At 41.4% G+C, this 27,973-nt stretch overlaps 1 protein-coding gene and 1 non-coding gene across 2 annotated transcripts; both read left to right on the top strand.

Moving 5' to 3' along the window:
• Positions 1 to 1,438: 1,438 nt before the first annotated feature.
• Positions 1,439 to 26,046, top strand: RNF149 (ring finger protein 149). The gene is made up of 7 exons (XM_014791585.2): positions 1,439 to 1,950; positions 11,433 to 11,683; positions 12,625 to 12,693; positions 16,205 to 16,287; positions 18,327 to 18,423; positions 22,423 to 22,621; positions 25,265 to 26,046. Exons 1-7 carry the CDS (start codon positions 1,494 to 1,496, stop codon positions 25,306 to 25,308), a joined length of 1,200 nt encoding a protein of 399 aa, XP_014647071.2. The 5' UTR covers positions 1,439 to 1,493; the 3' UTR covers positions 25,309 to 26,046.
• Positions 26,047 to 27,856: 1,810 nt separating this feature from the next.
• Positions 27,857 to 27,973, top strand: LOC147912066 (small nucleolar RNA SNORD89). Its single transcript, XR_015550337.1, has one exon. It is a non-coding gene; the product is annotated as a small nucleolar RNA SNORD89 (small nucleolar RNA).

Below are 27,973 nucleotides of genomic sequence, written 5' to 3'. Positions count from 1 at the left end.
TGTAATTGGAAAGCAATATCGCTGTTACAACATGAATGTGTGAGCAGAATATACAAAAGCAACATGGAAAGCAGGAACGCCTAAGTTTGTGTATAGGAACCAGGGAAGGTTTCACAGAAGACACAGCTGTTGAGTTAAAACTTGAAGACTAAGTTGGTGTTTCCCAGGACAAGAGCCAGGAGCAGTAGGTTACTTCAGGAAGAAGGAAATGAATTTGCTAGATATAGCATGAAATTGCAAAAGCATGTGCTGGGAACTACAAGTATTTGTTTTGCTGGAGCATAATGTGGGGTCCTAGGATCTGTTCCCCAACCTGCTATGACCACCATACTTTATCTCCCTTATTCTAGGCTTGGGACAAGGGGAAAGCTTTAAGCCTGGGATTCTTCCAGACTTTTAAAGCTAGTTTCCTGATGGGAAAGTGAGATGACATCCAACTTCAAGGAAAACTTACAGGTTCTGGGCCAGGCTGCATTTTGGGGTCCAGTTTTTAAAATACAGTCCAAGAAAGACTGATGTCAAAGAAAAAAACGTGTGAGGGTTTAAGGCCCAACAAAAACACCTGTTGTGAGTGGCAACAACCCACTTCCTACAGTCATAGATCCTTGTACAAACAAGGAAGACGAGTCCAGCAGGAATTAACCTTCTAGACTTCTTTGTCTGTAGCAGTAAGGCTGTGAATCCACAGCAGTTTTATATAGACTCTCTATCACCCTGTATTTATTTCCAAACAACAAATCCTTTTCTCTTTTTATTTATTGCTGTACAATTTAAGTGCTCATCTAAATAGGTAGTTTAATGCACTTATTTTAAAACTACAGATGATACATCAACGACCGTAATAACAAGGGTTGTTGTGAGTGTAATACTTGAGAGCAGGGATAAGGAATCAATTTGCATTACAAAATTGATAGCAAAACGCATCTGGAAAATATGTGTGTAGCTTTGGGGTTTTTTTAATTGTATTTTTAAATGTTTCAGACAAACAAGGCCTTTCCCATGTGCCTGGCAGAGTAAATTCCTCATCAACATCCGTTGGTTGATTTCACACAACCGCGCTCCCACGCCTCTCGGCCTGCTTGCGGAGAAGCTTCCCGTTTCTCCGGCAGTCACTTCCCCTAGCTTCGGGGACTCTAGAGGTCCCGTTGCACAAGCTCGGCCCCAGACCAAGGGTGCCCGGCGTGGCGCAAGCCTTTGCCTGGTGTACCCGCCGGAGGTCCCGGGCCCCCCTGGCCGCGCGTAACCCGAGACTCTCTTACACACTCGCCGGTCTGCAGCCCGCGCGCACCGCGCCCGGGTCTGGGAAGGGGAGGGGCCAAGGCAGGCCCCGCCCCTCGCTCCGCCCCGCCCCCGCCGCTCCGCCAGGTGCGCGTGCGCCCCGCGCCGCCTCACTCTCGGCGGCTCGGCGGCGGCCTGGCACGCGCGCGCCCTCGGCACAGGTAGTCGCCCGGCTCCCGCCCCGGCCCGGTGGTCGTCGGCCCAGCGGTGGGGCCATGGCGTGGCGGCGGCGGCCCAGGGCCGGCGTCGGTGCCCGCGGCGCGCTGGCTCTGCTGGCGCTGGCCCTGTGCGCGCGCGGGGCCCGGGGCCGGGCGCTCGAGTGGTACTCGGCCGTGGTGAGCACCGAGTATGTGGACCCACAGACGAACCGGACCGCGTGGAGCGTCTCGGAGAGCGGCCGCTTCGGCGACAGCTCGCCCAAGGAGGGCGCGCAGGGCCTGGTGGGCGTCCCGCGCGCGGCGGACCGCGACCCCGAGGGCTGCGCGCCCGACACGAGCTTCTTCGTGCCCGCGCCCGGCGGCCGGGGGGCCGCGCCCTGGGTCGCCCTGGTGGCGCGCGGGGGCTGCACCTTCAAGGACAAGGTGTTGGTGGCGGCGCGGAGGAACGCCTCGGCCGTGGTTCTCTATAACGAGGAGCGCTACGGGAACCTCACCGCGCCCATGGCGCACGCGGGTGAGCCGGGGGGCGCGGGGTTGTGGCGGGGGCATCCCAGCGCCGCAGCCGTGGCCCGCGGCCTTCTCGTCCTCGGACCTGATCCCAAGGGGCGGGCAGCGAGGTGGCCCGGGAGCGCGGCTTGGACGGCCTGTGGCCGTCAGAAACTGTCAGGGAAGACTAGCTTTGCTCGGTGTGACCCCCGGGGGTGTCGTGGAGAGGGAGGCAATCCTACAGACAGGATTGGGTCTTCGCCCTGGTTCGTTCAGGTGAAAGGAGGTGCCCTCTGGAGGAGGGCGATGAGGAGACGAAAGAAATTAAAACCCACGGAAGGAGGACTGTGGTTCTAACCGATGGGTAGTCTCATGATTCCTAATCATGGGCCCTTTCCAAAATTCAGCGTTTCCCAAAGTCAGGTGGGGTAGGAATTGAAGCTCTTTCCCAGCGCACTCCACGGTCTGGCTGTCCCTTCACCAACGTAATGTCCTGGCTTGGTGGCACGCCGGTTTCTTTACTTTCATGAACCATGTCTGCATTCTAAACTTTGGGTCAGAAAATCTCGATTTAAGTTGGGGTATGTTTTCTCTCTTGCTAAGTATAAGGGCTCTACTGGCAATCAGATTCCTTGAGGCTTGAGTTTAGATGAAATTTTTAAAGTTGTGTTCATTCAAGAAAAGATCTTGCTTTTTGCCAGGCCATCCTTCCTACACACAGACGTTTCCCCAGGGCAACAGGTTGCATTTTCAAGCGGTAACGATAGTTTAAAAGTCTTATTTTGCAAGACATTATCCTCAGAACTGAATTCCGAGTGCTGCAGGACCAGTACACAGCAGAGCGAACATACTTCTGTTATGCCTTCTTAGATCAAGACTCATTCTGAACTTACTGTGACTAAAATCTTTTTCAAGTTTCTGCTGCTGCAAGTCAGACATCCTTTTTCCTCTACTTTTGTTTTTCATTCTGTTTTGTCTTTTTTGAATGCAAGTTCAGAACCTAACAATAAAATGAGGACAGAAAAGTGACTTTGGATTTGGCCAGTTTTAGCAGAGTGATGGGAACGGAAGTCGAGAGGTGAGGAAGTGACGATTGTTAGAACAGATTGTTAGAACAACTCTTTCGAGAAGGTTGACTGTGAGGGTTGGGGAGGTGCTGAGAAATGGGCAGCAGCTGTAGGGTGGGGGAGGGTAGGATAGACATGGTAAGGCATATGTGAAGTTGGATGGGAGTGATCTAGTAGAGATCAACGATAGAGAAGAGGTAACTGAAAGAGTCAGGTCTTTGAGAAGATGGGAAGGCTGTGTCCTGGATGCTTGTGGAGAGGTTGGCCTCAGAGAGTAGAGGGAAAATTCCTCAGTTGCAACAGAAAGGAATTGGGCTTGGAGAGGAAATGAGAGCAGATGTCTTTGTGGTGGCATTGGGCGAGGCATCACCTTGGGTGCAGTTATTCCAGTGATTACAGGTCTACCTAATTGTCCTTGTACCCAACCCATGTTTCCACAAGACTGTCATGAGAAGGCCTGTCAGGTTTCACATTGCGCATTCCAGGTACATCCTGTTGACAGTGCTCCCCAACTTTAGTGGTTCTGACAAGGAAAGGTTAGTGTGTAAGAATTCTCTGATTCTGGGTCCTTGCAATCAGTTCTGAGTCTACAATATCTTAACGTAGACCTTTTCTTTTCAATGGCAGGCTCATCAGTTTCCAATTTTCTTAATCTGTTTACTGCATTTTTTGCTGATGACATTAACGTCTTTCCAGGCTAATAGCACTTGTTCTATCCATGGTTCAGCAACCTTGCTTATATTATTGACATAGAATTTATCCAGGCCTAGAAAAACACCTCATTGATGTTTATTTTAAATCCTCTTCTCATGAGGTTCTGTTTCCATTATCAGTGTCCATTCTAGCCTTTTTACCATGAGAATCATTCTGTTTGAGAAAACAGACAAAAGTAACAGAATTAGCAGTTTTTTAAAAATGTGAAAGTACCCAGTGCATAGGCACTGTGCTCAGTATTCTCCATACAGCAGCTCACATAATCCTCTGGACAGCCCTCTAAGGTATGCACTTTAACCCCATTTTACAGATAAGGAAACTGATGCTCAAAGAATTTAAATGACTGGCCCATGGTAACAAGGAGGTAATCTATGGCCAGATCATTCTTTGTTGTGGGAGGGGCTGTCCTGTGCATTACAGGATGTTTAGCAGTATCCCTGGCCTTTACCCGCTGGATTCCTGTAGCACTCCCCCAGTTGTGACAACCCAAAATGTCTTCAGATGTTGCTAAATGTCCAGGGGGAGAGGGGATGACAGAATTATCCAATGTTTTGAACCATGACGTAAAGGGAGATTAATTTGGTAGCAGTGTGGCTAATGGATTAAACAGAGGAAAAAACTGGAAACAGAATCCACCTAGACTGTTGGACTAGTCCAAGTAGAAATATAAGGGCCAATACTATAGTGGTGACTGTAGAAATGGAGAAGAATGACCCTCACAGAACCTTGCCTGATTGGGGCCGAGGGTACAGATGTATCATGACCTTCTGAAAATGGAATAGAATTAAGCATGGAATGATTGGAGTTTAGTCAGAAGAGGAACCACCTTTGACATACCTGAATTTGAAATGTTACACAGAACTTTGCAGGCAGCTCAAAGTTAGGTTTCTTGTATTTTGTCAGAATGTGGCTAGAACCAGTAAAAAGCGCTAATTCAGTGGGTCTCACTGTTCCTGTGTAACACTGGTGTTCAACAAAATAGGTAGAGGTGGCTATTTGTAAAATCCAATCATGATAGTCTCTTCCCAAGTCTCAGGGAGAATTTCTCCAATTTTTCTTAAACCCGTTGCTTGACTCTACTAGAATCCCGTACAAGATAGTTTGGATTTAAATCAGTATTTTATTGTGGTTCTTAAATAAATTGTGCCTTTAAGATAATATTCTATCAGAACACCTGTAAGGACTGTTACTCTAATGCCTAAAGTTGATTCCCTTGACTTGAGCAGACGGGTAGAGCAGCCACTCCCGGCCACATGTTGTGCCCGCTCACGATAGAAATGCATGAGACACACCCCTGCCTTTGAGAGTGATAAACAGAACTTTGCAGATATGGTTGGGGCCTCAGAGGGAATTATTTGCAAAGATGACTGCATAGAAATTAGTTTGACCAAGATGGGTAAAATTGATACAAGTCAGATCATTGAAAAGAAAGCTTTTATAGGGTATTGGCCTTGGTGTGGGTATTGTTGGTTAATAAACGGGATGATCCTTGAGCTGAAGTCTTGGCCTGGCTGTTTCAAATGGCACTTTCATTCTGTGAACAGGTGTTGACCAAGTGCCAAGTACTGGCAGGGCTTAGAGCTGTGTCTGGGGAAGGGGCCGGAGTTGGGGTGGAGGGAGATTACAGAGGTGCTTAAGAAGTCCCCGACCTTGAGAGAGAGGTGCATTTTGTATTTGCAGAGCATGGTAAATAGGCTTTTATGATGGATAACTTGATGATCTTTAATGCTGCACTCACAAATGGTCTAAAAATTTAGATTTGAATTTAGAATGTATTTTGGTGCTCTAGGAAGGGCACCTCATAGCCTCACAGAGAGTGGGATTAATCAGGACTGTTCCCAAAAAGATTGAGTTTTGAAGGACAAGTTAAGTTGATGGAGAAGGTGTCTCTGGGTGTGTGTGGTGTGCCATAGGGGCGGGTGAGTTCTAGGACATTCTTGGTGGCAGGGATAGCATTGCAAAAGTCTGAAGGCCTGAGATAAAGTAGTGCATTTAGGAAAACTGCAAAGAGTTCTCAGTAAGCTTGTTGAGTGGTATAGTCAACAAATACAAAATATTTTTGAGCAAGCCAAATTATCCAAAACATAGTTTAAAATTCCAAGAAGAGAATCACCTTTATTTTGGGGTCCTCCTAACTCGCCCAAGCCAACTATAAACACATTTCTGTTTTGCATAATAGCTTCAAATTTCGAAGACACTGACATTCATATTTGGTGTACTATTTCCCCTGCAAAGGAGTCTGTGACATTCTCCTTATTGGGTCATTTCAACAATAATACTAGAAGATAAGCCAATTTTTCACATTGATTCTTTCATGCAGAAACTCTTCCATAGGCCATCACGCATGATGCTGGGCTACAAAAACTAATAAATAAGAGCAGGAAGTACTCGTCTAGTGAGGGAGAGAGACCTGTAAAGAAATTATAGTCAGTCATCTAAGAGGCATTGGTGCATGGCATACACAAAAGCTGGGTGGGGCTGGTGCTGAGAAGCCTTCAGTTGAGTTTGTGCTGAATCTTCAAGATTTGACCAGGAGTTCTCCAGGTTAGGAGAAAAAAGGTATGGAAGTTAAGTTATTGGAAAAAAGAAAACCTCACAGTTCATGGGATTATTTTAACTGCAACTTGAAAATGTATTTCTTGCCTCCTGAATTAGTTTTCTAGAACAGAAATCTAATCCACTACTTTAAATATTTCAGTAGCTCTCATCTACTTCAGGAGAATGTTGAAATACTACTTTAAATAGTTTCTCTGAGAGAAGTGGTATACTAGACTCAAATGGAACCCTTCAGAATTTTGAAGCTGTTGACCAAGACAGAATTTTTTACATGTTTTAGTTTTTGACAAGGTGGTAAGAAAGGAACACAAATTTGAAAGGAAACAGAAATACACACTGTTTTATTTTTGGCACAGAAGAATTTTTTATTATGGATAATTTGCCTTGATAAAAAATACTGTATTTCGTATTTATTATTATTTAACAGATAGGTTTATGATCATCACATACTATGTGCAAAGATCTTTTGCTAATTGTAAGACAAAAATAAAACAAACTACCTTCCAGGAGTTTTCCTGTCTAAGGGTGAGGTGTACAGGTTCTCTTGAGGAGAAGTGGGGGTTGGGCAAGATGACCTTTAATCAAGCATGATTGGTAGCAAAGTTAAGGCCTTCGGAAGAAAAAAAATTCTAAGGGCTTTTTCTACGCTATCCTGAATCTTGGAGTGTCTGTGCCTTCCGTGAAGAAATTCGCTGTCTAGTTTGGAAATAAGCTGTGATTTGCTCTCCTGTGCCACTGAGGCACTCAGGTTGGCCCAGGGAGACAGGGTGCATCGGGAGGTAAGGGCAGGGCCAGACCCAGCGCCCGTGCCTGGCACCCCTTGGGGTTGTGCACGCAGTGACCCTGAGCTAGGGTGTTTTTATTCCACTGCCCTGCCTCCAGTACATCCCAAAAAATGGCCCAGAAAAGCAAATCACAGGAATAGAATGAGTCTTTATTCTGAGTTTTATTAAAGTAGTTCCTGGAAGCAGTCTTGCTTTTATAATTATAGTGCTATAGCAAATGGTTTAGCCCTCATCCTAGGCACAGTATTTCTTTTTAATGATTAATGTTAACTCAGTGAACTAAGGTTAATTTCCTAGGTGGAAAATTTCAGATTGATATCACAGGTGTTTTCAGTTCAGGATATCCTTCTGATAATCATCGTGTGTCAGTGGCCACCCCCCTTGAGATTTTTTTTTAGGTATTCAAGAACCTCTCTAGTACCAGTTCATCTTCCACCTCTCACTCATTCATTCATTTATTTAGCAAGTATTTACTAAACACTTACTGTGTGCCAGCTCCTATGTGAGGCACTGGGGATAAAATAGACAAGATACCTTTACGTATATTTTAGTCACTAACCCAGCTGGACCAGTCACCATCCCAAATATGTTTTTATGATGGTTTCACAGCCTAGAAAACTTCCCTCCTTTGCTTGGTGAACTCTTCCTGTCCTTCAAGGTGTAGCTCAAATGTACTCCCAAGGAAAGAGTTCCCTCCCACCCCAGACAAAATTGTCACTTCATTTCTGCAGTTCTTTGTTCCTCCACTCTCTTATTAAATAAGCAACAGTCCAAAATAGAAGAATTCTCACCTCCATCTTACAGCTGAAGAGATAATCTCAGAGAGGACCCAGACAGTGGGGAAGAGTGACATTTGAACCCAGTCTGTGGCTTTGAAGCCTGTGTCCCCCCACAACAAGGGCGCAGGGCAGGGATACTGTGAAGGAGCTGGGTCTTCTGACCCTGGAACTAGCTGTTCCAGGTGGTGTATGATATTGAGCAACTCTCTTTAGATTTCTGAGCCTTCATGTGTAAACCGATAATGCGTGGCCTCTTTCTGCTTCAAATGAGATATAAATGTGAAAGGGCTTCAAAGTTGTTTTTCCCTGTTATCACGCAAGGAACATTATATCAGTACCAGAAATTGTATGGAGCTGTAAGCATGGCATAGAAACAGTTTTGTTTTCTGTATAAAGTTTTTAACTGAGACAGATACATGGGATTCTTTCTACTGTACTATTCTTTCTACTTTAGTATGTGCTTGAAAATTTCCACGAAAGGAGGTTTATGCTTTCAGCTTGTGAAGTGCCATATAATTATAAGTGGTATAACTACCATAATTGTTTCTGTACCTGTCTTCTTAGCTACTAGACGCTTATTTTCCTGAAGGCAAGAAATGCCTTACTCCTTATTGTGTCTCCCCAGGGATGACATGGTGATTGTGTGAGTTCTGAGACAACTACGGCTCTTGCTAAGTGACGCTTTTAGGCCCTGGTCATAGGATCAGCCTCCACACAGGAGCCACCTTAGAAGGGTGCCCTTCTGGTGTTTCAGTAACTGAATCCTGATGACTGAGGGCCACAGTGGGTTTCCTACAGATTAACTTTATACAGTAAAATAATGTTATAATGTGGCTTCAGTATAATGCCAGGGAACATTCTTTTTTTGTGTGTGTGTGAGGAGGATCGACCCTGAGCTAACATCTGCCAATCCTCCTCTTTTTGCTGAGGAAGACTGGCCCTGGGCTAACATCCGTGCCTATCTTCCTCCACTTTATATGGGATGCCGTCACAACATGGCTTGACAAGCGGTGCGTTGGTGCATGCCTGGGATCCGAACCTGCGAACCCCGGGCCTCCGCAGCGGGGCGCGCACACTTAACTGCTTACACCACCGGGCCAGCCCCCCAGGGAACGTTCTTTATATGTGTTTTTAAAGTTGGTTTTTGAATAAGTCATATGTGCACATGGTACAGAATTTTTACTGTGTGCCCAAGCCCTCTTCCAGAGTTGTTCAGGGTCCCCAGGCTCCGGGGTAGCCTTCCAGAGTTGTCTATACTGACAAGACCATATAGATCTTTTTTCCACGCTTTTACATGTTGCTTTTTTCTCTCCTATTATGAGTACTATGAGTATTAACAGAGCTGCTGCCTCAATCTGTGTACACATACTGTAATTTATGTAACTATTTTCTTATTGATGGACATTTAGATTGTGAAAAAAACGGAAAAAACACTGGCAATAAGTATTTTCATAGATACCCCACATATCTAAGTATATCTGTGCAATTAAGTTCTTGAATGCGGAATTGCTGCATCAGAGAGACACGAGCATTTAAAAATTTTTTGAGTGGCCGGCCCAGTGGCTTAGTGGTTTAGTTCACTTCGGCGGCCCAGGGTTCATGGGTTCAGATCCCAGGTGCACACCTACACACCACTTGTCAAGCCATGCTGCGGTGGCATCCCACATACAAAATAGAGGAAGCACATACGTTAGCTCAGGGACAATCTTCCTCACTGGGGGAAAAAAAAAAAATTTCAATAGCCATTGCCCTCCATACCGCGTTGTAATAATTCACTCCCCCAACAGTGTGCACATTTTTGCACACTCTTGCCAATATAGTGTATTAAACTTTTTGATCTTTGCCAATCTTATAGGTATAATATTTTCATTTATATCATGATTTTTCATATGTTTAAAATCCATCTGTTGGAGAGTGACCACTAAGGTATACAGGATTTCTTTTGGGGATGATGAAAATGTTATGGAATTAGATAGTTATGATGGTTGCACAGCCTTGGTGAATATACTAAAATCCACTGAATTGTTCGCTTTAAAAAGATAGATTTTATGGCGTGTGGATTATACCTCACTAAAGCTGCCATTTTTTTAAAAACCCACTTATATTTTCTTTTCTACACACTGACTTCATTTCCTTTGTTTTTCTGTGGCTCTTTTTCTTATAGGAAACGTTTTTTTGTCTTTGTTGTGTTTCATGTATTTTTCCCCAGCTAGCCATTTGCTCTATAGATCTCAATTGCTTGATTTTGCTCTCTTTTAGTCAATGCAGAAAATTTTGTTTTTATATGGTTGGTCCAATCCTTTTTTTTTTTTTTTTTTTTTTTTTTTTAAAGAAACTCGGAGATGGTTTTTCATGCTTGGAAAGGTTTTTCTCCAATTTTAATTCTCGTATTTTTTCTGGCTCTTTTATGTTTTCTCTTTTTTATATATTTAAATCTTTGATTTGGTTGGAATTTATTTTGGCATAAGTTGTGAGGAAGGGCTGTAGCTTTTTTGCCCTCAGATGATACCCAGTTGCTCCCACACTATTTTTTTTAATAATCCATTTTACCCCATTGATTTGAAATTCCATTTTTATGACTTACAGTCATGCGTCGTTTAACAACGTTCTGAGAAATGCATCGTTAGGTGATTTTTGTTGTGCAAACATCACAGAGTGTCCTTACAGCATCCTAGATGGTATAGCCCCTACACACCTCGGCTATCAGGTCCTAACCTCGTGGGACTACATTGTGTATGTGGTCTGTCATTGACCGAAACGTCATAATGCAGCACGTGACTGTACTCAATTCTTTTATATCTTTGGGTCTAGTTTCCGGACTTTTTATTCTGCCCTGTTATACTGGTCATCTTCATATGTTACTATCACACTGTTTTAATTACTTTAACTTTATAATCCAGGTTTTACTGTTTAAAAAGCTTTCCTGATCATTTTCGTTGTTTTTCCCCTAAGTGAACCTTAGAAGCAGCATTTTTAAGGTTTTTAAAATCGTATTGATATTTTATGCATTAATTTATAGGTAGATTCATGTAAAATTGATTATTTTACCCCTTCTTTTCTATTTCTCTTATTTTTTTGTCTTATGTCTGCTCATGCCTTCAGACCAACGTTAAATAATAGTGATCATAGTAGAAATTCTCAAATTTCCTCCCTGAGTTTACTGGGCACACTTTAGGTATTATGTATTAATATTCATAAATGAAATTGATCTGTATGATTCTTTTGTTTTTAATTACCATGTTTGGTTTCATTATCTCAGAAGTAATTTTAAAATTTATTTTTTTTAATCTGCTATGGAACAATTTAAATATCATTGGTATTTGTTCCTTAAAGGTTTGTTGGTAGAATTCACCTGTGAAACTGAATGAGGCTCTTGCTTTGTGGGGGGTGGGGGGTAAGTTCTCAGTGATTTATTCTACTTCTAATATAATCAGTCTGTTTTCTCTTTTGGGACCAGTTTTGGTAACTTACGTTTTATTTGAAAATTATCCCATTTTATCAAAGTTTTTAGATGTATATGCATGGGCAAGCCATAGTACTCAATTTTCATAACTTTCTCTGCATCTTATTTTGTGTTCTTTATACTGATTTATTTGTCCTTTCCTACAGGAACAGGAAATATAGTGGTCATTATGGTTAGCTACCCAAAAGGAAGAGAATTATTGGATCTGGTGCAAAAAGGAATTCCAGTCAAAGTGACCATAGGGGTCGGCACCCGTCATGTACAGGAGTTCATCGGTGGTCAGTCTGTGGTGTTTGTGGCCATCGCCTTCATCACCATGATGATCATCTCATTAGCCTGGCTGATATTTTACTATATACAGCGTTTCCTATATACTGGCTCACAGTTTGGAAGTCAGGTAATTACAGATAACTCTTTTTAACTTTGCTTTTTAAAAGATAGTTCATAAATATTTCCCATATATATTGCTTAAAGTTATATTGGACCATATTGTTTTTTTGGGACCGTATGCTTAATTTCATTTTCACTCATAATATTTAAGTATTAATATGATTTTTTTGAAAATAACTTTTTAATTTGAATATATTACATTTTCTGTTCTGCGGTAGATTCGATACCTTTAAATCCAGGTCACGTTTTGTATGTTTTGCTCCTGCAGATACCCTTTCTGTCCTTTTCCGGACACACAGGAATGACAGAAAGGCATGAGGGAGAAGGGAACTGGTTCCGTGTTTAAAAAGAGCACCTGGCCTGAAGGCGAGGCGCAGAGTGGGAGGGGCTTCCTTTCTGCCTGTGGAGCGGCTTTCAAAGCCATCTGTCTGCAGAGGGACTGTCTCAGTACCAGCAAAGGAGAGGGCAGTTGAAGAGCCAGAGGCTTGGCAGGCAGGCCTTTTGAATTTCACGCTTAACCTCTGCCGTCTTGAAAAGTAGCCCTTCCTGACTCTGTGGGCAGTGGATAGTCATTTCTGGGTCGTCTTCCACCTAACGACTAGCAAGCCTCTTTCCTTTTAGGGATATTAGTAGATGAATATATGGGACCCTCATCCCCAGCTTACTACTTTCTTGCCAATATTCAGACATAAGAATTGGTTTCTTCTTCAGATATTGAATCAAGAATTGAAAATAAGTACTCTTAAGCTCTTAAGTTACATGTGATTGTCCTATATGTTAAGACTTATATGGTAATTTTTTTTACAGTTATTTTCATTGTAGTCCCTTAACTTTGCTTTTTAAGTGAAATTTTTCCTATAAGCTTGCTTATAAAATAACATGTGAATTTTTAAAAATACTCACTTAAAATTTTCAATAATAATAATAATAATATTTTTCCTACCTAAGAGCCATAGAAAAGAAACTAAGAAGGTTATTGGTCAGCTTCCTCTTCATACTGTAAAGCATGGAGAAAAGGTAATATTTTTGTGGGGTTTTTTTTTTTTTTTTTTTTTTGGTTTGGTTTAGACTAACATACATATCTGTTTATATGTCTAAATAATACTTTCCAATCTGTTAAATTCACAGTATCAAACATAGGGAGTCTTGGCTGGTACTAACTGTCATATGTGTGTTCGTTTTAAAGAAGGGTTGGCAGAAATACTCTGTTGTGCAGTCATGCGTTGCTTGGCGACGGGGATGTGTTCTGAGAAACGCATCGTTAGCAGTTTTGATGTGTGAACATCACAGAGTGCACTTACACAAACCTAGGTGGTGTAGCCCACTACACCCCTAGGCTGTATGGTACTAATGTTATGGGATCACCATCACATGTGTGGTCAAATGGTTGACTGAAATGTCATGTGGCACGTGACTGTATACGTGAAGAACCTTTCAGACATGCACTGTCCAATAGGGTAGCCGCTAGCCATATACGGCTATTTGAATTTAAAGGAATTAAACTTAAAATTCACTTCCTCAGTCACACCAGCTCCGTTTCGAATGCTCAAATGGCCACATTGGCTGGTTGCTCCCATACTGCACAATGCCGACATGTCCGTCGTTGAAGAACGTTCTCCCTGTTGGTGAGGCACAGGTGATTCTAAAGAAGTTAAAGTCTATACCATAGACTCTTGATACTTTAAATTCGTCTCTGTTAAATCTGAGAGCATGTGTCTGTTCTCTTTGATTCTCTTAAATACAAGGAGAAAATATTGGGATTTGTGGAGAAGGAGAGAAAAGATGTTTTTAAAACTGCTTTTTCTAAAAAGAAACATTTGACATGACCAACCTGAAACTTAAAAGGCCGAAATCATACCACAGTTTTAAAGTGTTTTTGGAATAAGACAGATCCTAAATCTAGAACCTCGGATTCTTAGAGGATAGATTCCTTGAAAGGAAAACAGTTGCTAGTGCAGTAGTATTTATTTTAATAGTCCATTTTCTGTGCTGTGAAACGTCGATAACTATGTTGACATAGTTGTGGGTTGGTTCAGTTGTTTTGATTTTCATGTGATCTCACTAAGTTGTTGAAACTTAATCTGTTCTGCCCTCTAGTCTCCACTCCACCTTCCAAAGAAAAGAGTAGCTGCACTTGTGGTACATCTCTCTTCCTCCAACCTACTTAAAGGATTAAATAGAAAATAACACTCAGTAAATTATAGACCTTTGACTTTAAAACTTTGAAATCTGATATTGATGGTTTATGTGATATATTTAATATTAAGATACTCTTGGACTTGTACTGTTGGCTGCCATTCCTTCCCTAATGCCTTTTACCGTGTAGTAACAGTTGAATTTTAATAGTTTGCACAAGGTACAAGGTTTCTTTCCATGTGGATATATTGAACAGAAAAAGTAAAAGAAAAATTCCCATCTCATTTGAAGATTAAGATTGGCATCTGATTTACAACCCACAAGCGTCCTTGGGGAGAGTCTCCAGGGATGCCTGTGCTAAACTCCACGTGCGTTTGGCGAACCAGCGATTGGACAAGCATGTAGTCTTATGCTCCCCTTGGAACATGTCTTCTACTCTCCAGTAGCAGGGAATCTCAGTCCTTAAATATGAGAAGACATAGATTCATATGTATAATTTACTGAATCGGGTCTTTGAGAACAGAAGCAAATTGATATTATCCTCTTCCTGTACAGAACGTTTTTGCAGGTGCCGGCCCAGTGGTGCAAGCAGTTAAGTGAGCGCGCTCCACTGCAGCGGCCCGGGGTTTGCTGGTTCGGATCCCAGGCGCACGCTAATGCACTGCTTGTCAAGCCATGCTGTGGCGGCGTCCCATATAAAGTGGAGGACGATGGGCATGCTTAGCCCAGGGCCAGTCTTCCTCAGCAAAAAAACAAAAAAAAAAAGAGGAGGATTGGCAGATGTTAGCACAGGGGTGATCTCCTCACAAAAAAAAAAGAATGTTTTTGCAAATATGCTTCCAAGGACTGTTTTTTGAAAGTTGTCACCATAATGGTTTTAAAAAAAGGATCCGTAAATGGGTCCATGAGGTATATACATGGATTTTCTGATGATTTTACATTTTAAACTTGTACAGAAAAATGTGTTTTTCTTGCATCTACGTCTTGTCCAGTCCTGGAGACTGGTGTTTGTTTTCTAATTTTCCTTCTCTTGTGGACTCATTCACAGTAAGGCATAAGCTTGCAAACTATTAGGAACTTTAAAAATTATTTCATCATTCTTGCATGGCATATGATAAATAAGTGATAATATTTACTTTAGTTGCAATATATAATTTTAAATGTTATAAAATTAATTTTAATGCAATGTTTGCTAACAATATCTACATATAAAATCAATTTTTAATGCTTGCTTGTTAACATGGCTAAATATATATGTACATATATATATATTTTGTGTATGTGAGGAAGATCAGCCCTGAGCTAACATCCGATGCTGATCCTCCTCTTTTTTTTGCTGAGGAAGATTGGCCTTGAGTTAACATCTGTGCCCATCTTCCTCTACTTTATATGGGATGCCGCCACAGCATGGCATGACAAGTGGTGCATCGGTGCACGCCGGGATCCGAACCTGAGAACCCTGGGCTGCTGAAGTGGAGCTCGAGCACTTAACCGCTTGAGCCACCGGGCCAGCCCCTAAATATATTTTTAAATGATTACGTAAGGACAGTGTAGCCGTGTTCCATAAAATGAACCTGCACAAGCTGCACGCAGACTCTGATTGGTAGTTGCCAAATCCCCTTCCCAGAACCCTGAGAGTCTCATTGGCCTGTCTTGGGTCACATGACCACACTGGCCCACCTGCTCTGGTTGATGAGAGGAGGCCAGGTGGGTAGATCCAGAGGGTAGCCAAGGAAGTCGGGGGAGGTCTAACACCACCGAAAAGGTTTATGGCCCATAGATTCTTAGAAGTGGAAATTTTGTCACAAGCCTGCTTCCTCCCTAGCAATTTTTGTGTCTTTTTACCTTTGTTAAGTTGAAAAAACAGTGAGAGGGCCGGCCCCGTGGCGTAGCGGTTGGGTTCGCACACTCCGCTTCGACAGCCCGGGGTTCACCAGTTCGGATCCTAGGCACGGACCTACGCACTTGCTCATCAAGCCATGCTGAGGTGGTGTCCCACATAGAAGAACTAGAAGAGTGTGCAACTGTGACATACAACTATCTACTGGGGCTTTGGGGAGAAAAAGGGAAAAAAGGAGGAAGATTGGCAACAGATGTTAGCTCAGTGCCAGTCTTCCTCAAAGAAAAACACGATAAACCTAGCCAAGTATTTAAACACTATTCATGTCTGATTTGGTAGACTATGAATTTTTTTCCTTTTCAGCCAGATTCTTGAAAGAATCTCTTGATAATGGTAAAAAGTAAATACTGAGTAGAAATTATCTGTCTTTAATTTCAGGTTATGCCAGTGTAGAGTAGAATTCATCATTGCTTTACCCAGGTTGTTGTGAGTTTCACCAAGAATATACTATTTACCAAGGCTTTAGTAAACTCTTTCCTCTTCTTTTTACAGGGAATCGATGTTGATGCTGAAAATTGTGCAGTGTGTATTGAAAATTTTAAAGTAAAGGATATCATCAGAATTCTGCCATGCAAGTATGTTCCTTTTACCTCCTGAGATGTTAAAAATTACTGAACAAGTTGCAGGTTTCTGACAAAAGAGTAACGTGTCTTTTATAATATGAAGGTGTTGCTATCGTGTGATGATCTTGTGATCATCTCTTCTTTTAGAAAAGAAGTTTCAAGTCTTCAAGGCTCCTCCTGTATTGTTTTACTTTAAAATTGCTTTGTTTAGGAGACTTTAGGTGACCATTAAGACCCATTATATACCTTTGTCATAGATTGGCCTTTAGTCTTATAAGCAAGGCTTCTTTGGGAATTCCATTATACATTCAGCAATGCCTAAAGTATGCTGTGTTGGGAGAAAGGAAACTGAACCACGATGGGTGAAGGACCCAGGGGAGAGGCCAGAAGAAAGTGGGACAAGGCAGGCAGTGGTTCAGTATTATTTGCACCCAGGGTTTGGGTTCTTTTTGGGGTTGTGTAAAATAAATATTCCTCTCTTTACGCTGGGTACGCTAGGGCTTTTGCTTTTTTTTTTTTTTTAACCAACAGGAAGTTATGTTTCCTTTTTAATAATGGGATACTTTAATAACTTTTTAAAAGAATTGCTTTGTTAGCAGAAAGCTGTATAAAAATTATAATATGTTTTAAGTCTGATTGATTTTAATTATACTTCCCACCTATTAGAAGCAGGTCACAAGCTAGTATATAATTATGTTTTGCTTTATGTTTGCAAAGTACTTTTGTACATATACCAGTACTGTATAGCAGATTACGTTCTCAATAATTCTGTGGAGGAAATGAAGGAAGGAGTATCAGAATAACAAAATAAAGTTTTCTGAATAAAGATAGCTAATTTAAATCTACAGGCATTTATATGGGTTGGTGTGGTGGGTACTCAGTGAATTGGGGTCAGTATCAGGTGATCATGTCCTGTAGAAAATTATTAAAATAGAAAAGAATTTTTACTCCAGGCCAGTTCAGGGCAAGTTTTCTGACTTAGGATGTTGCACAAATAAGCAGCCCGAGGCTAATTTCCTTCTATGGCACCAGATACATGCTGATGGCCAACCTGGGTTTTGTATAAGCAGACGTGTTACATCTGCACATTTCCTGGTCTCCTTATTGGGGTTTTTATTTTTCCCGCCATTTTCTCCTGTGCTTTATTTAACATATTTCTCAGTAAAGCCAAGATGTTTCTTTTGTGTTTTTGTGAAAGTTATTCCTGTGGGTCAGTCGGCTTCAGATTCAGTTTGAGGATGGAAAGGTCAAAAGACAAGCTGGGCTAGACTATGTTATGTAATTGTGTTATTTTTAACTGCATCAAGCAGATTTCTGTTTGAAGAGAAGGTCTGCAAACAACAACATCCGTAATGACAAACAGTGACTGAGTGTTCACTGAGCCCAGCACTGTGGTGAGCACACTACACGTTTCCTCCTCAGAACAGCCTGTGGTGCAGGTGCAGCGAGGGTAGAGAACTGGTTCACAAACATAGATTCACCACCGAGGAGGAAAAGCTAGCTGACTAGACAAATCAGTGAAAGAAGAAAATACATAGGCGATTTTTCCTTTTTTGATTCTCAAAGTGATAGGTGTTCATTATAGAAAAATACAGAGTATACAAAAATATATGACAGAAAATAAGTGTTTTTAAAGCCTACAACCGAGAGATGATTTGTTACTATTTTACTGTATTTCTATTGGAGTCATTTTATAGACTTATATAAGACACTGTCAGGTATTAGTTCATTACTATTAGTTTACTTATGCCACATTTATTCCCAAAAGGCTTTCAGGTAACTTAGAGAGGCACATAAAAATACAGCCTAGCATGAGGTGAAAACAAACGATGCTGTTTTTGTGGGGTGAAGGGAAAATTTCCCTATAAATGCCAGATTCTGTTTAACATGGAAAATAGAATAGATAATTACCTAGGGTAAGTGAGTAGACTAGAATGTTGATTTGACATCATTTAACTTGTAATGAGAAGATGAGTTGGTGGAATGTGTTGTTTCCTTTATAAGGTATAAACATTTATTTTAAAACATTAACACATACTTAATTTTTTTAGGCATATTTTTCATAGAATATGCATTGACCCATGGCTTTTGGATCACCGCACGTGTCCAATGTGTAAACTTGATGTCATCAAAGCCCTGGGATATTGGGTTTGTTGCATTTTTGTTTATATTCGATCTCTGCCCCGCTTCTTCTGAGTGGTTGGATTTCGTTACTGACCAGAGGCAAGAGGAATGGACCAAATGCTCCTTATACTATCCTGTGGTTCTCTGAAGAAGTTTTCCTCTTTATTAAAAATGAATTCTTAAGACATTCCAAAAAATTAATGAACTGAATTTGTGATTGTAGAATAATATGCTGAATGTTTCCCCAGAGAGTGTGTAATTACTAAGAGCAGTGTATTTTGGTACACTACACTGCAGAGTGTATCTATGCTTGTCAGTTTCCTATAAACAAGAATTATAAAATGTTTGAAATGGAAGGAGCCTCATACATTTTCTGGCTCAAGGTGCACATTTTACATATGAGGAAACCGAAGCCAACGCTTCTTGACACCCATTCTCCCGATTCCTGGCCTTCACAGTCAAATACTGCTGGGAAATCTGTCCTGCGTGGAATTTGTCCATCAGTTTGTGATACTTAGATGGTCATAGGGCCTCCCTCAGAAAACAGAGACATGAGGACAAAGTGAAAGAGAACGCGTAAGAGTAAGTAGCCATGTGCTAACTGCCATACCTATGTCATTACATTTAATGCGGCCGCTCGGTGAGGTTAAGCACTGTTCCTCTTCCTATGTTACTAGTTAGAAACTCGAGCTTAGAGAAGCTGAGTAGCTTGTCTAAGGTGACACAGCTAGTTAGTTAATGGAGAATCAGCTTTCAGATACAACTTTGCTTAATTCCAGGGTCCAAGCTCTTAACTACTATCCTACCCAAAAGGAGGGGCCAGAGAGAGGGAAAAACAGATTTTTTTCCTAGATTGTTAAATTTTATATTGTTTTTAGAGTCTTCATATAATCTATTAATGTCTCAAAATATTCTTGATTAAATAGTAAATAGTTTTGAAATAAGGATCCTTGAAAGAAGTAATTCAAATATCAGATATATTTTTCTTGTTGCTAAACATATTTTTAGAGTTTTTTTGTAGCATTTATTGTAGAGTTAGAAACTACAAAGAGGTTTTCTGTGATCATCATTTTATGTGACTTAAAGCCATAACAGCCCTCAAGACTGCGGGTCTGCTTCCAGTGTCCTCTCACCTTCTAGCTTAGCATAGTTGAGAGACCACCGCCTTAATAGCCACTGTTATTTCCTGTGAATCACATTTTTCCAGTGTGAGTTCTGGAATGCCCTCACCATAGGTACAGGAAGGGAGAAGTTCGGCATTCAAGAACTGTCTTACTGAAAACTCATCCACTTTCATGTCTAGAAAATTTGTCTTTCCTCTAGAATTTCTAACATTCATTTATTCACAGTTTTTAATAATGATGGCTTTCTTTAGCATGCCATAATGTGCTTTTTAGTGAGCTTGGCTCATCCCCTCTCTGCCCCGGTGCCTGTACCCCAGACAAGAAGCTGCTTCCTGGGACAGCATTTTAGACAACAGATACAGGGACCTTGACGGTCGTTTTCTTTTTTTTTTTTTTTTAAAGATTTTATTTATTTTATTTTTTCCCCCCAAAGCCCCAGTAGATAGTTGTACGTCATAGCTGCACATCCTTCCAGTTGCTGTATGTGGGACCCGGCCCCAGGATGGACGGAGAAGTGGTGCCTCGATGCGCACCCGGGATCCGAACCCGGGCCACCAGCATTGCAGCACGCGCACTTAACCACCAAGCCACAGGGCCGGCCCTGACGGTCGTTTTCTTGGCAAAATTTTCCTTCTTCCTCTTTTCCTTCCTTAGACATACTCTGAAGCTCACTTTAAGTTATTTTCTTTATTAGTCAGTAATTTTTAAACCTGCTTTTCTTTCTGTAAATTTCTATATAAGGAATTTCACTGACCTTAGCATTGCGACTTTAATCCTCATGAGTTTTGTTTTTGGAAATGTATCTACATAAATATTTCATATATCAAAAATCAAGATTCTTCATTTTATGTAAGGTTGGATTGCTTTCTTAGAATGTTAATTTCACAAAGATAGATTATGTATCCCCATAAAGCTTACTTTCCTTTTTAAAGAACAGAAACCTACAGTAATTTTAAATCAAACTAAGAAATTAACTTGTCTTGCCATTTTTTTTTTTTTGTGAGGAAGATCAGCCCTGAGCTAACATCCATGCTAATCCTCCTCTTTTTGCTGAGGAAGACCGGCTCTGAGCTAACATCTATTGCCAATCCTCCTTTTTTTCCCCCCCAAAGCCCCAATGGATAGTTGTATGTCATAGCTGCACATCCTTCTAGTTGCTGTATGTGGGATGAGGCTTCAGCGTGGCCGGAGAAGTGGTGCGTTGGTGCGCGCCTGGGATCCGCACCCGGGCCGCCAGTAGCGGAATGCGCACACTTAACTGCTAAGCCACGGGGCCGGCCCGACTTGTCTTGCCTTTAATTCTGTTTTATCTTCTGACAAGTGTACCATTTTCTTTAGACCCATTGGCCTCTCCTGCATTGGATTTTATAGATAGTTATGGCACACTCTTAATTCCAAGAAAGTGAGCACAGTGAGAGAGCTGCCAGCACTCGCCACACAGACTTCAAGGGTGGTGCTTGCTTTGCAGCTGTAAGCACTTTAATGTGCCATACTCACATCGCATGAATGTTGTCTTCATTCATTTGGCAATTTTATCAAAGGAGTGCTATCTTAGGTGCTAGATGTGAACTTGGCTCTGGGGAGACAAAGAGGAATAAGACACAGCCCTTCCGCTCATGGGCTCTTGGGGATTCCACTCTCTGGACTGGTCAAGGGTCAGGGCATACACCCAAACAGCATGGCCCAGAGGTGTGTTTGGAATGCCGTGGGAACACAGGAAGGAGGAATTGACTGCCAGCTGGAAATGGGAAGGTAAAGGGAGTGGTTTTTAGAGGGGCGTCTGAGCTGGGTGTTAGAGTATTTGTCTGGCAGATTAGCATACTGCAGATTGACGACATGTCCACAGGGGTGTGAACCTGTGGGGTTTGATACTGGCAGGTAGTTCGATAAATACCTGGAAAAACAGATTGGGGTGGGCTGAGTGGAAATGTGGACGTTATGGCAGCTCGGCAGGGTTTGTTGCTTGGTGTGTCAGGAGTCATGTCCTGAGGGTGTTTAGTTACCGATGAGAAGTCGGCAGTGTACCACATGATATTCGGGAGTGGGGAGGAGGGTTCTAGAACACTAATGGAGCCGGCAGTGTCCTTGGCCCTGAGAGCCCAGAGGAGGGGAGGCGGAATGACCTCGATGTTTTCACTTGAAGTGAAGGTGGGTCACGGTGAACCCCCAGTAACCCTCATTTCCTCGGTCACTCGACCAGCAGTTGCATCTGGTCCCAACACAGCTTTGACTCTGGGATTAATCAAAAAAGTTTTCTGGATAGCCCCCAAATTTTGAGACTTAATGTAGTAATGGTTATATAGTCTCAGCCCTCACTTCCATGATCTTATTTTCTTCTTTTAAGCAGCAGATGGGGGAAGTTGGAGGCAAACTGACAGATGATGGACAGACACCCTGTCTATAAGGAAGGAGCCAGAAGTCTTGTTTTTAAGTGAACCAAAATATAGTCTGAAGCTCTGTTCTTCAGAAAGCTTGTTCATCTCCGACACCCTATGTCTCACCGTAAACGGTACAGCAGTTAGAGGCTGTAATTCCAGCTCACAGTTATGGCCATACGGGACCAGCAGACAGACTGATTATCACACTTTCTGTTGAAGACAGCAGGAAAGTGCGTTTGTTGACAAAGCTTCACTTTCCGTCAATAAGTAGTTTAAAAGGTGGCATTGCTTGTATCAAGGGGAAAAATAGATTTTAGAGAAAAAAAGCATTTAGGTCTTGAAAAGCTGCTTATGGAGAAGTAATTCATATTCTAATAATGGTAAATAAAAAACACATGGATGTGCTTTTTGCCATATTCCATGTATAAAAAATATTTTGTATGAATCATGAGCAAAAGATGATAGGTGAACTTTGATCGTGTTACTTAGAAAAGACATTTTCTTTTGTTCTAACTCTCAAGGGAGAGCTTGAGGACGAGCAGGAGACGCCTGCTCCAGAATCGACCCCTGGAAGTGTTTTGGCTGCAAATTTGAGTATTACTTTACAAGATGATGCCAGAAGTGAAGGGAGCACCTTACCATCATCTTCCACTAACGAATCCGTGCCGCAGTGCAGTGCCGGTTTTAAAGAAGATGCAAGTGAAAACACAGCCTTACTAGGTAAGTAGCTTGCAGTTGATAAAACAAAATGATGTCATTTTACATTTTGCCAAGTCAAAGAAATCCCATGAGAATTTTTATTGTAATTGATTATATATATACACATAGAGTAATTTTTATTATAATTAACTTACAGATTATTTTAGCTGGGAAGAATTGATGCTTCCAATTTTGAATTTTGCCATCCTGGAAGAGGAAGCATATTTTTCCAAATCAGTAATATTCAAACTGCATCAATTTGTCTTTTTTTTTTTTTTTTTTTTAATATTTAGGATCTGTGAGGAAAAGATAGATAGACATCTTTAAGTCGGATGAGAGGAAGAGAGACTGTAGTGTGGAAGAAAAAGGGAGACTGATTTCAGGGAATTAGAAAGCTGAAAGGTTGATCTGTTGTAGCCGTTTTCCTAACCAGCTCCCGGCCTCCTGCTGGGACTAAACCACTTTATGAGGCAGCACATTCTGTTGAATGGCTCTTGTTTTTAGGAATTCCGTTGTATTGAGCCAGAGTGCTACAGGTGTAATTGTTGCCATTGCCTTCAGTCTCCAGAAAGGAAACAAAATGTGCTTTCTCTGGTGGTTGACCACCCTTGAGATATTTAAAGACAGATGAAACTCTTATCCTGACTGAACATCCTTCAAAAGCGGTCTCCAGCTTTTTCTGCATTCTTATTAACCTGTACCGCATTAATTTGTCAGTCCCTCTCCTCAAATGCCCTCTTAGAACTAAGATAATATAATTTGAAATAGTGGATAGAAATAAAGGGGGAAAAAGTGTAGGTTACAAAACAACAAACTGTCACACACATTCTGAAGCAGCTGGCTCCTTCCCCCACTTGCGTTTTCTTTGGTTGCTTTCTACATTCTCTTTGTCCTTTTTTTAAATTTCCAAGTATTTGTTCACCAGTAAATCGACAGGTAATTTATATGTTAATGTTCTTTCTACCTTATGATTGTAACAGTGTAATTTGCAAAATATTAAATTGGAAAAGTCAGTTCTTTTTAGCAGATATTAGTACTTCAGAATAGAGTGTAGCTTCACTTACAGTTGAGAAAACATTGACTAGACTCTCAGAGGCAACTAGGAGATGAGTGTGGAAACTGAATGGAGACCACTCGCTGGTCACATGCCTCCCTGGGGAGTGCCCCGTCTGTGGTCCAGTGGACCTTTTCCTTAGCTCTCCTTGTAGGTGAGTTCCAAGTACTTGGTTTTCCTTTATTTAAAGAAGTATTCTGGGCCGGCCCCGTGGCTTAGCGGTTAAGTGCGTGCGCTCCGCTGCTGGCGGGCCGGGTTCGGATCCCAGGCGCGCACCGAGGCACCGCTTGTCCGGCCATGCGGAGGCTGCGTCCCACATACAGCAACTAGAAGGATGTGCAGCTATGACATACAACTATCTACTGGGGCTTTGGGAGGAAAATAAATAAATAAAATCTTTAAAAAAAAATAAAAGAAAGAAGTATTCTATTACTGTAAGAAATGTTTCGTGCTGAAATTATGTTTTACTCCTCTTCCTGGTAGTATCAGACTGTGGGCAGATTTTTGGGACCCCTCTCCTTGGTATAAAATTCGAATCGAGCAAGCAAACTGAGTAGGCTTTAAGTCAGTACAATAAAATCCCTGCTGTCCTGTGAAGCAGCCGTGCAGGCCATCGTCAGCCTGTGTCAAAATGACCTTGAAACCCACACCTCCTGACTAGAGACACCGGCTGGACAGATCCACAACAGGAAGAGATAAAGGGGAACCCCGCTCTCACATTTCCCAGCTGCATTTCTTAGAGATTGAGGGAATGATTAATGACCCTGGTCCTTGCCTCGCTCCACACACAGACAACGCCAACATCTCTGAACTTGTTTGATGTATAACCAAGAAATTCTTGTTTATGTTACCCTCAATGTATAATCTAGAGAAAGCCCAGGTGTACTCTATCCCTTTTTTTGAACTCTACTTGTAAGTTTTTTTCTTTTCGTCTTCCCTGCACATACACTGTTTTGTGAAAGAGATGTAAGCTGCACTTACACACCTCAGAGCATTTCCATCAAAGCACTCTGCAGAACTGTTTTCCCGGGGTTTGAACTCCTCATGCTGATTATTGAATAACCTCCTTCACTAATATCACCTCCACTCTTTATTTCAGTCAACAAGACTGTCTGGATTCAAATACCAATTCCTTTTCCAAGATACTTTAACCTCTCTGTGCCTCAGTTTCCTCATCTGTAAAGTGGGGATAATAACATACTAGTCTCTCTTAGGGTCGGTATATATATTGCCCAATAAATGCAAGCTGTTGTTTTCATGAGACGTGACACCATCGTCACTGTCACTAGAGCTACTTGTTTTGCTTTTGAAACCATACTCAAATACCACCAACTCAGAGTGCATCTTTTTTTGTAGCACCGTGCTGATCAGTACTGTTGATTAGGCTGCTACTAGAAAACCTCATACTGTACGTGAGGAAGATGTTTCTATACTTTTCTTGACTGTCTCTCTGGAATGGGTTGCTATTTTTACATGTAAGTTTTATTTAAAATTTTTTGTAATTTGTTTCTTGAATTACAGTCTCCAAATGAGTAACAGTGTTTACATAATTGAAGTTTGGAATATGGCAACCGACTCACCTAATGTTGGCTTTTGTTTCTTTGTTGTAGAAACAGACAGGAGTGACCTTCAGCGAGGAGGCCCCGTCTGCTAGCGCACGTCCCGCTGACGGCGTCGCCTAGCACACGTCCCGCTGACGGCGTCGCCCCGTCTGCTAGCACACCTCCCGCTGACAGCATCACGGATGGAGCTGCGGCGTGAATGAAAGGACAGTTTATGTTTTTTACTTGAGCACGTAGTTGGTATATTTGAAAATAATGTACATTCTTTACCTTTCAGATTCTGATTTAATATACAAAGGGCTAAGATATTTTATTCTTAAAGAGACTTTTTGATTAGTCTTTGTAGATATCTACTGAGATGTATCGTTTACGATCATACGTTGTTTCAGGCCACGGCGACAGAAGCGACTGGGAAGGCACTGTGGTGTAAAGGATGGTGGTGATTCTGAATACTAGACTAGCTACTACGGTCCTGTAGGAACAAGGGGAATTCTGCTTCTAGGATGGCTTTAGACTAGTTGAAGTGGAATTGTGTAATTAAATTCAGTAATTGATCACATGAGTTTCCCTAGAGGAAGGACTTGATTAGAACATTAAACTTGTAAGTGAGATGAGCAAAATCTGCAGTTTTATTGCATCTCTGTGTTACATAGAGAGATTTCAAAACCGGAGAACACTTTTTCACTATTGTTTTCTGTTTGGAATTATGAGGAAAGCACTAGATGACTTTAGGACTCCCATATTTCCCTTTTATTACCTAATTTCTTGTGACATCTTGATGAGAGAAATTTGTCCATTTTTTCTACAAATAAAAAAGCTAAGATTCTGTATTGCAATGAGCATTAATTTCTTCATTACCTTGTTAAGGAAATGGAGTAGGCAGACTGGTTATTTTTTTTCTAAATGATGAATATAATATATTGGGTCCAACTGCAACTTAATCTTGACAATTAAAAGAGTGATCGATGGAGAATTTTGATTGTTGTTGTAACAAAATAAACAAGTAACCAGTTTTCTTGGTTAATTTTAAAGCAAACTTAATGACCATGACCTTGTTTGATCACCTGTCTTTTTTACTCTTGTTTGCTGTTCTTGTAGGTGAAGGGAGCAGGCTAGTGTAAATCTTGTGGAGACTGCTCTCCAAGTTGTATGAAGTGATTGAGTAAACACACATGCCCTGTTCTTTTGCTTCTTAGAGGTGGAAGTCGGGGAGGATGAGGGAGAGTTATTTTTTTAGAACTTGAAATTGTAGTCTTTGTTGATTCTAGTTACTGTGTATATCTTTATTTTGTGGGTAAAAATGTTTATTGAGAAGAATATAATTTTAAAAATTTAAAGAATTCTTATAGCTGTATTGAAGATAGAAGGTTTTATTTTTTTCAAACTATTGACTACACTTTGATTCTAGCCACTCATAGTGAAATACTTGGTGAATAAACAGTTTTTACTGAAGTAAACTTTGGCCAGACTCTCAAATTTGAGGAGCTACTGAAATAGAAAATTTGTCTTACTTTGAGCTCTTTTTTTAACAGACAGCTTCAAAGTAGGTTTTCATAATAGCCATTATCCTTTAAATCTGCCTTCTGTGGTTTATTGTGAATAGGAAAATATGTCCTTGATTCTGTATCAAGTAAATTGTTTGCACTTTGTATTTTAAGAAACATACCAGCAATAAATTCTTTAATTCTTCCCAGTAGCCAATGAAACTGACTTTTAAAAAGAATACTATGACAGATCAAGGTAAATTGTTTTTGATAATTACGGAAGTGTAATTTCTTTCTTTCTTTTTTTTTTGGTGAGGAAGATTGTCCCTGAGCTACCATCTGTGCCCATCTTCCTCTATTCTGTATGTGGGTCGCCATCACAGCATGGCTTGATGCGTGGTGTAGGTCTGCCCTACGAACCCACGAACCCCAGGCCACTGAAGCAGAGCATGCGAACTTAACCACTGTGCCACCGGGCCAGCCCCCAGAATTCTGATTTCTTAATCAGCAGCTGTCAAATACAGCTTCCCTTAATTCAAAAGTTTGAACACTAAATTATAAATAGAAGAGATTGGAAGAATTGTAGTAGCCTCATCTTTAGAAACACAAGTCTTTAATAGCAGATAAAGAAATTAGCAAGAGAAGATAGAAAACTCTTCAATACTTCAAAAGGAAAAAGTTTCCTTTGATAGGTTTTTTTGAGATGGAAGTAAACATAAAGCAGTGTCAAATGTTACCAGAATTTTTGCTGAAACATAAAGTTGATAAAATGCTGGGATTGTGGGGAATGTAAATGAAGAAAGTATAGTAAATCAGAGATTTAGTTAAGGTTAGTTGCATTATTTATGGCAGTAATCATTTTCTTTCTAACAATTGTCATAAAAGCCGTTTGTTCACAAATAATGTGGAAATAGTATTTTTTTTAAGTCTGAGCGCTGCAGGCAGCGTGTGCGAGGCAGTGCGTCCCTGGATGTGAAGCAGGCCTCAGGCCGATGCCTGCCGTGCGCTGCTGCCGGATCTCCCGTCAGAAGACCGTGAGGGTCTGGAGGAGAGGTGTAGACACAGCACCCTCGGGCAGGTAACAGTTCCTTGCACGCCATCTTTTTAGGGCTCTTGAGTGTACACAGCCTTTCCTGAAAGATTGCTCCCGGTGGTTACTGAGGAATGATGACAATAAAAGGCCGAATTGCAGTGTGTCCACCAGCAGTTTGCTCTCTTTGTGGGGTGCACGATGACAAAACCTCCTGAAGCGAACCACTGGTCTGACCTCAGT

The sequence above is a fragment of the Ceratotherium simum genome, chromosome 40 (genome assembly GCF_057802395.1).
Source record: "Ceratotherium simum simum isolate JZ-2026a chromosome 40, ASM5780239v1, whole genome shotgun sequence".
In the NCBI taxonomy this organism is placed as follows: domain Eukaryota; kingdom Metazoa; phylum Chordata; class Mammalia; order Perissodactyla; family Rhinocerotidae; genus Ceratotherium; species Ceratotherium simum.
Note: the sequence above shows the minus strand (reverse complement) of the source record. Positions and strands in the feature narration are given on the sequence as shown.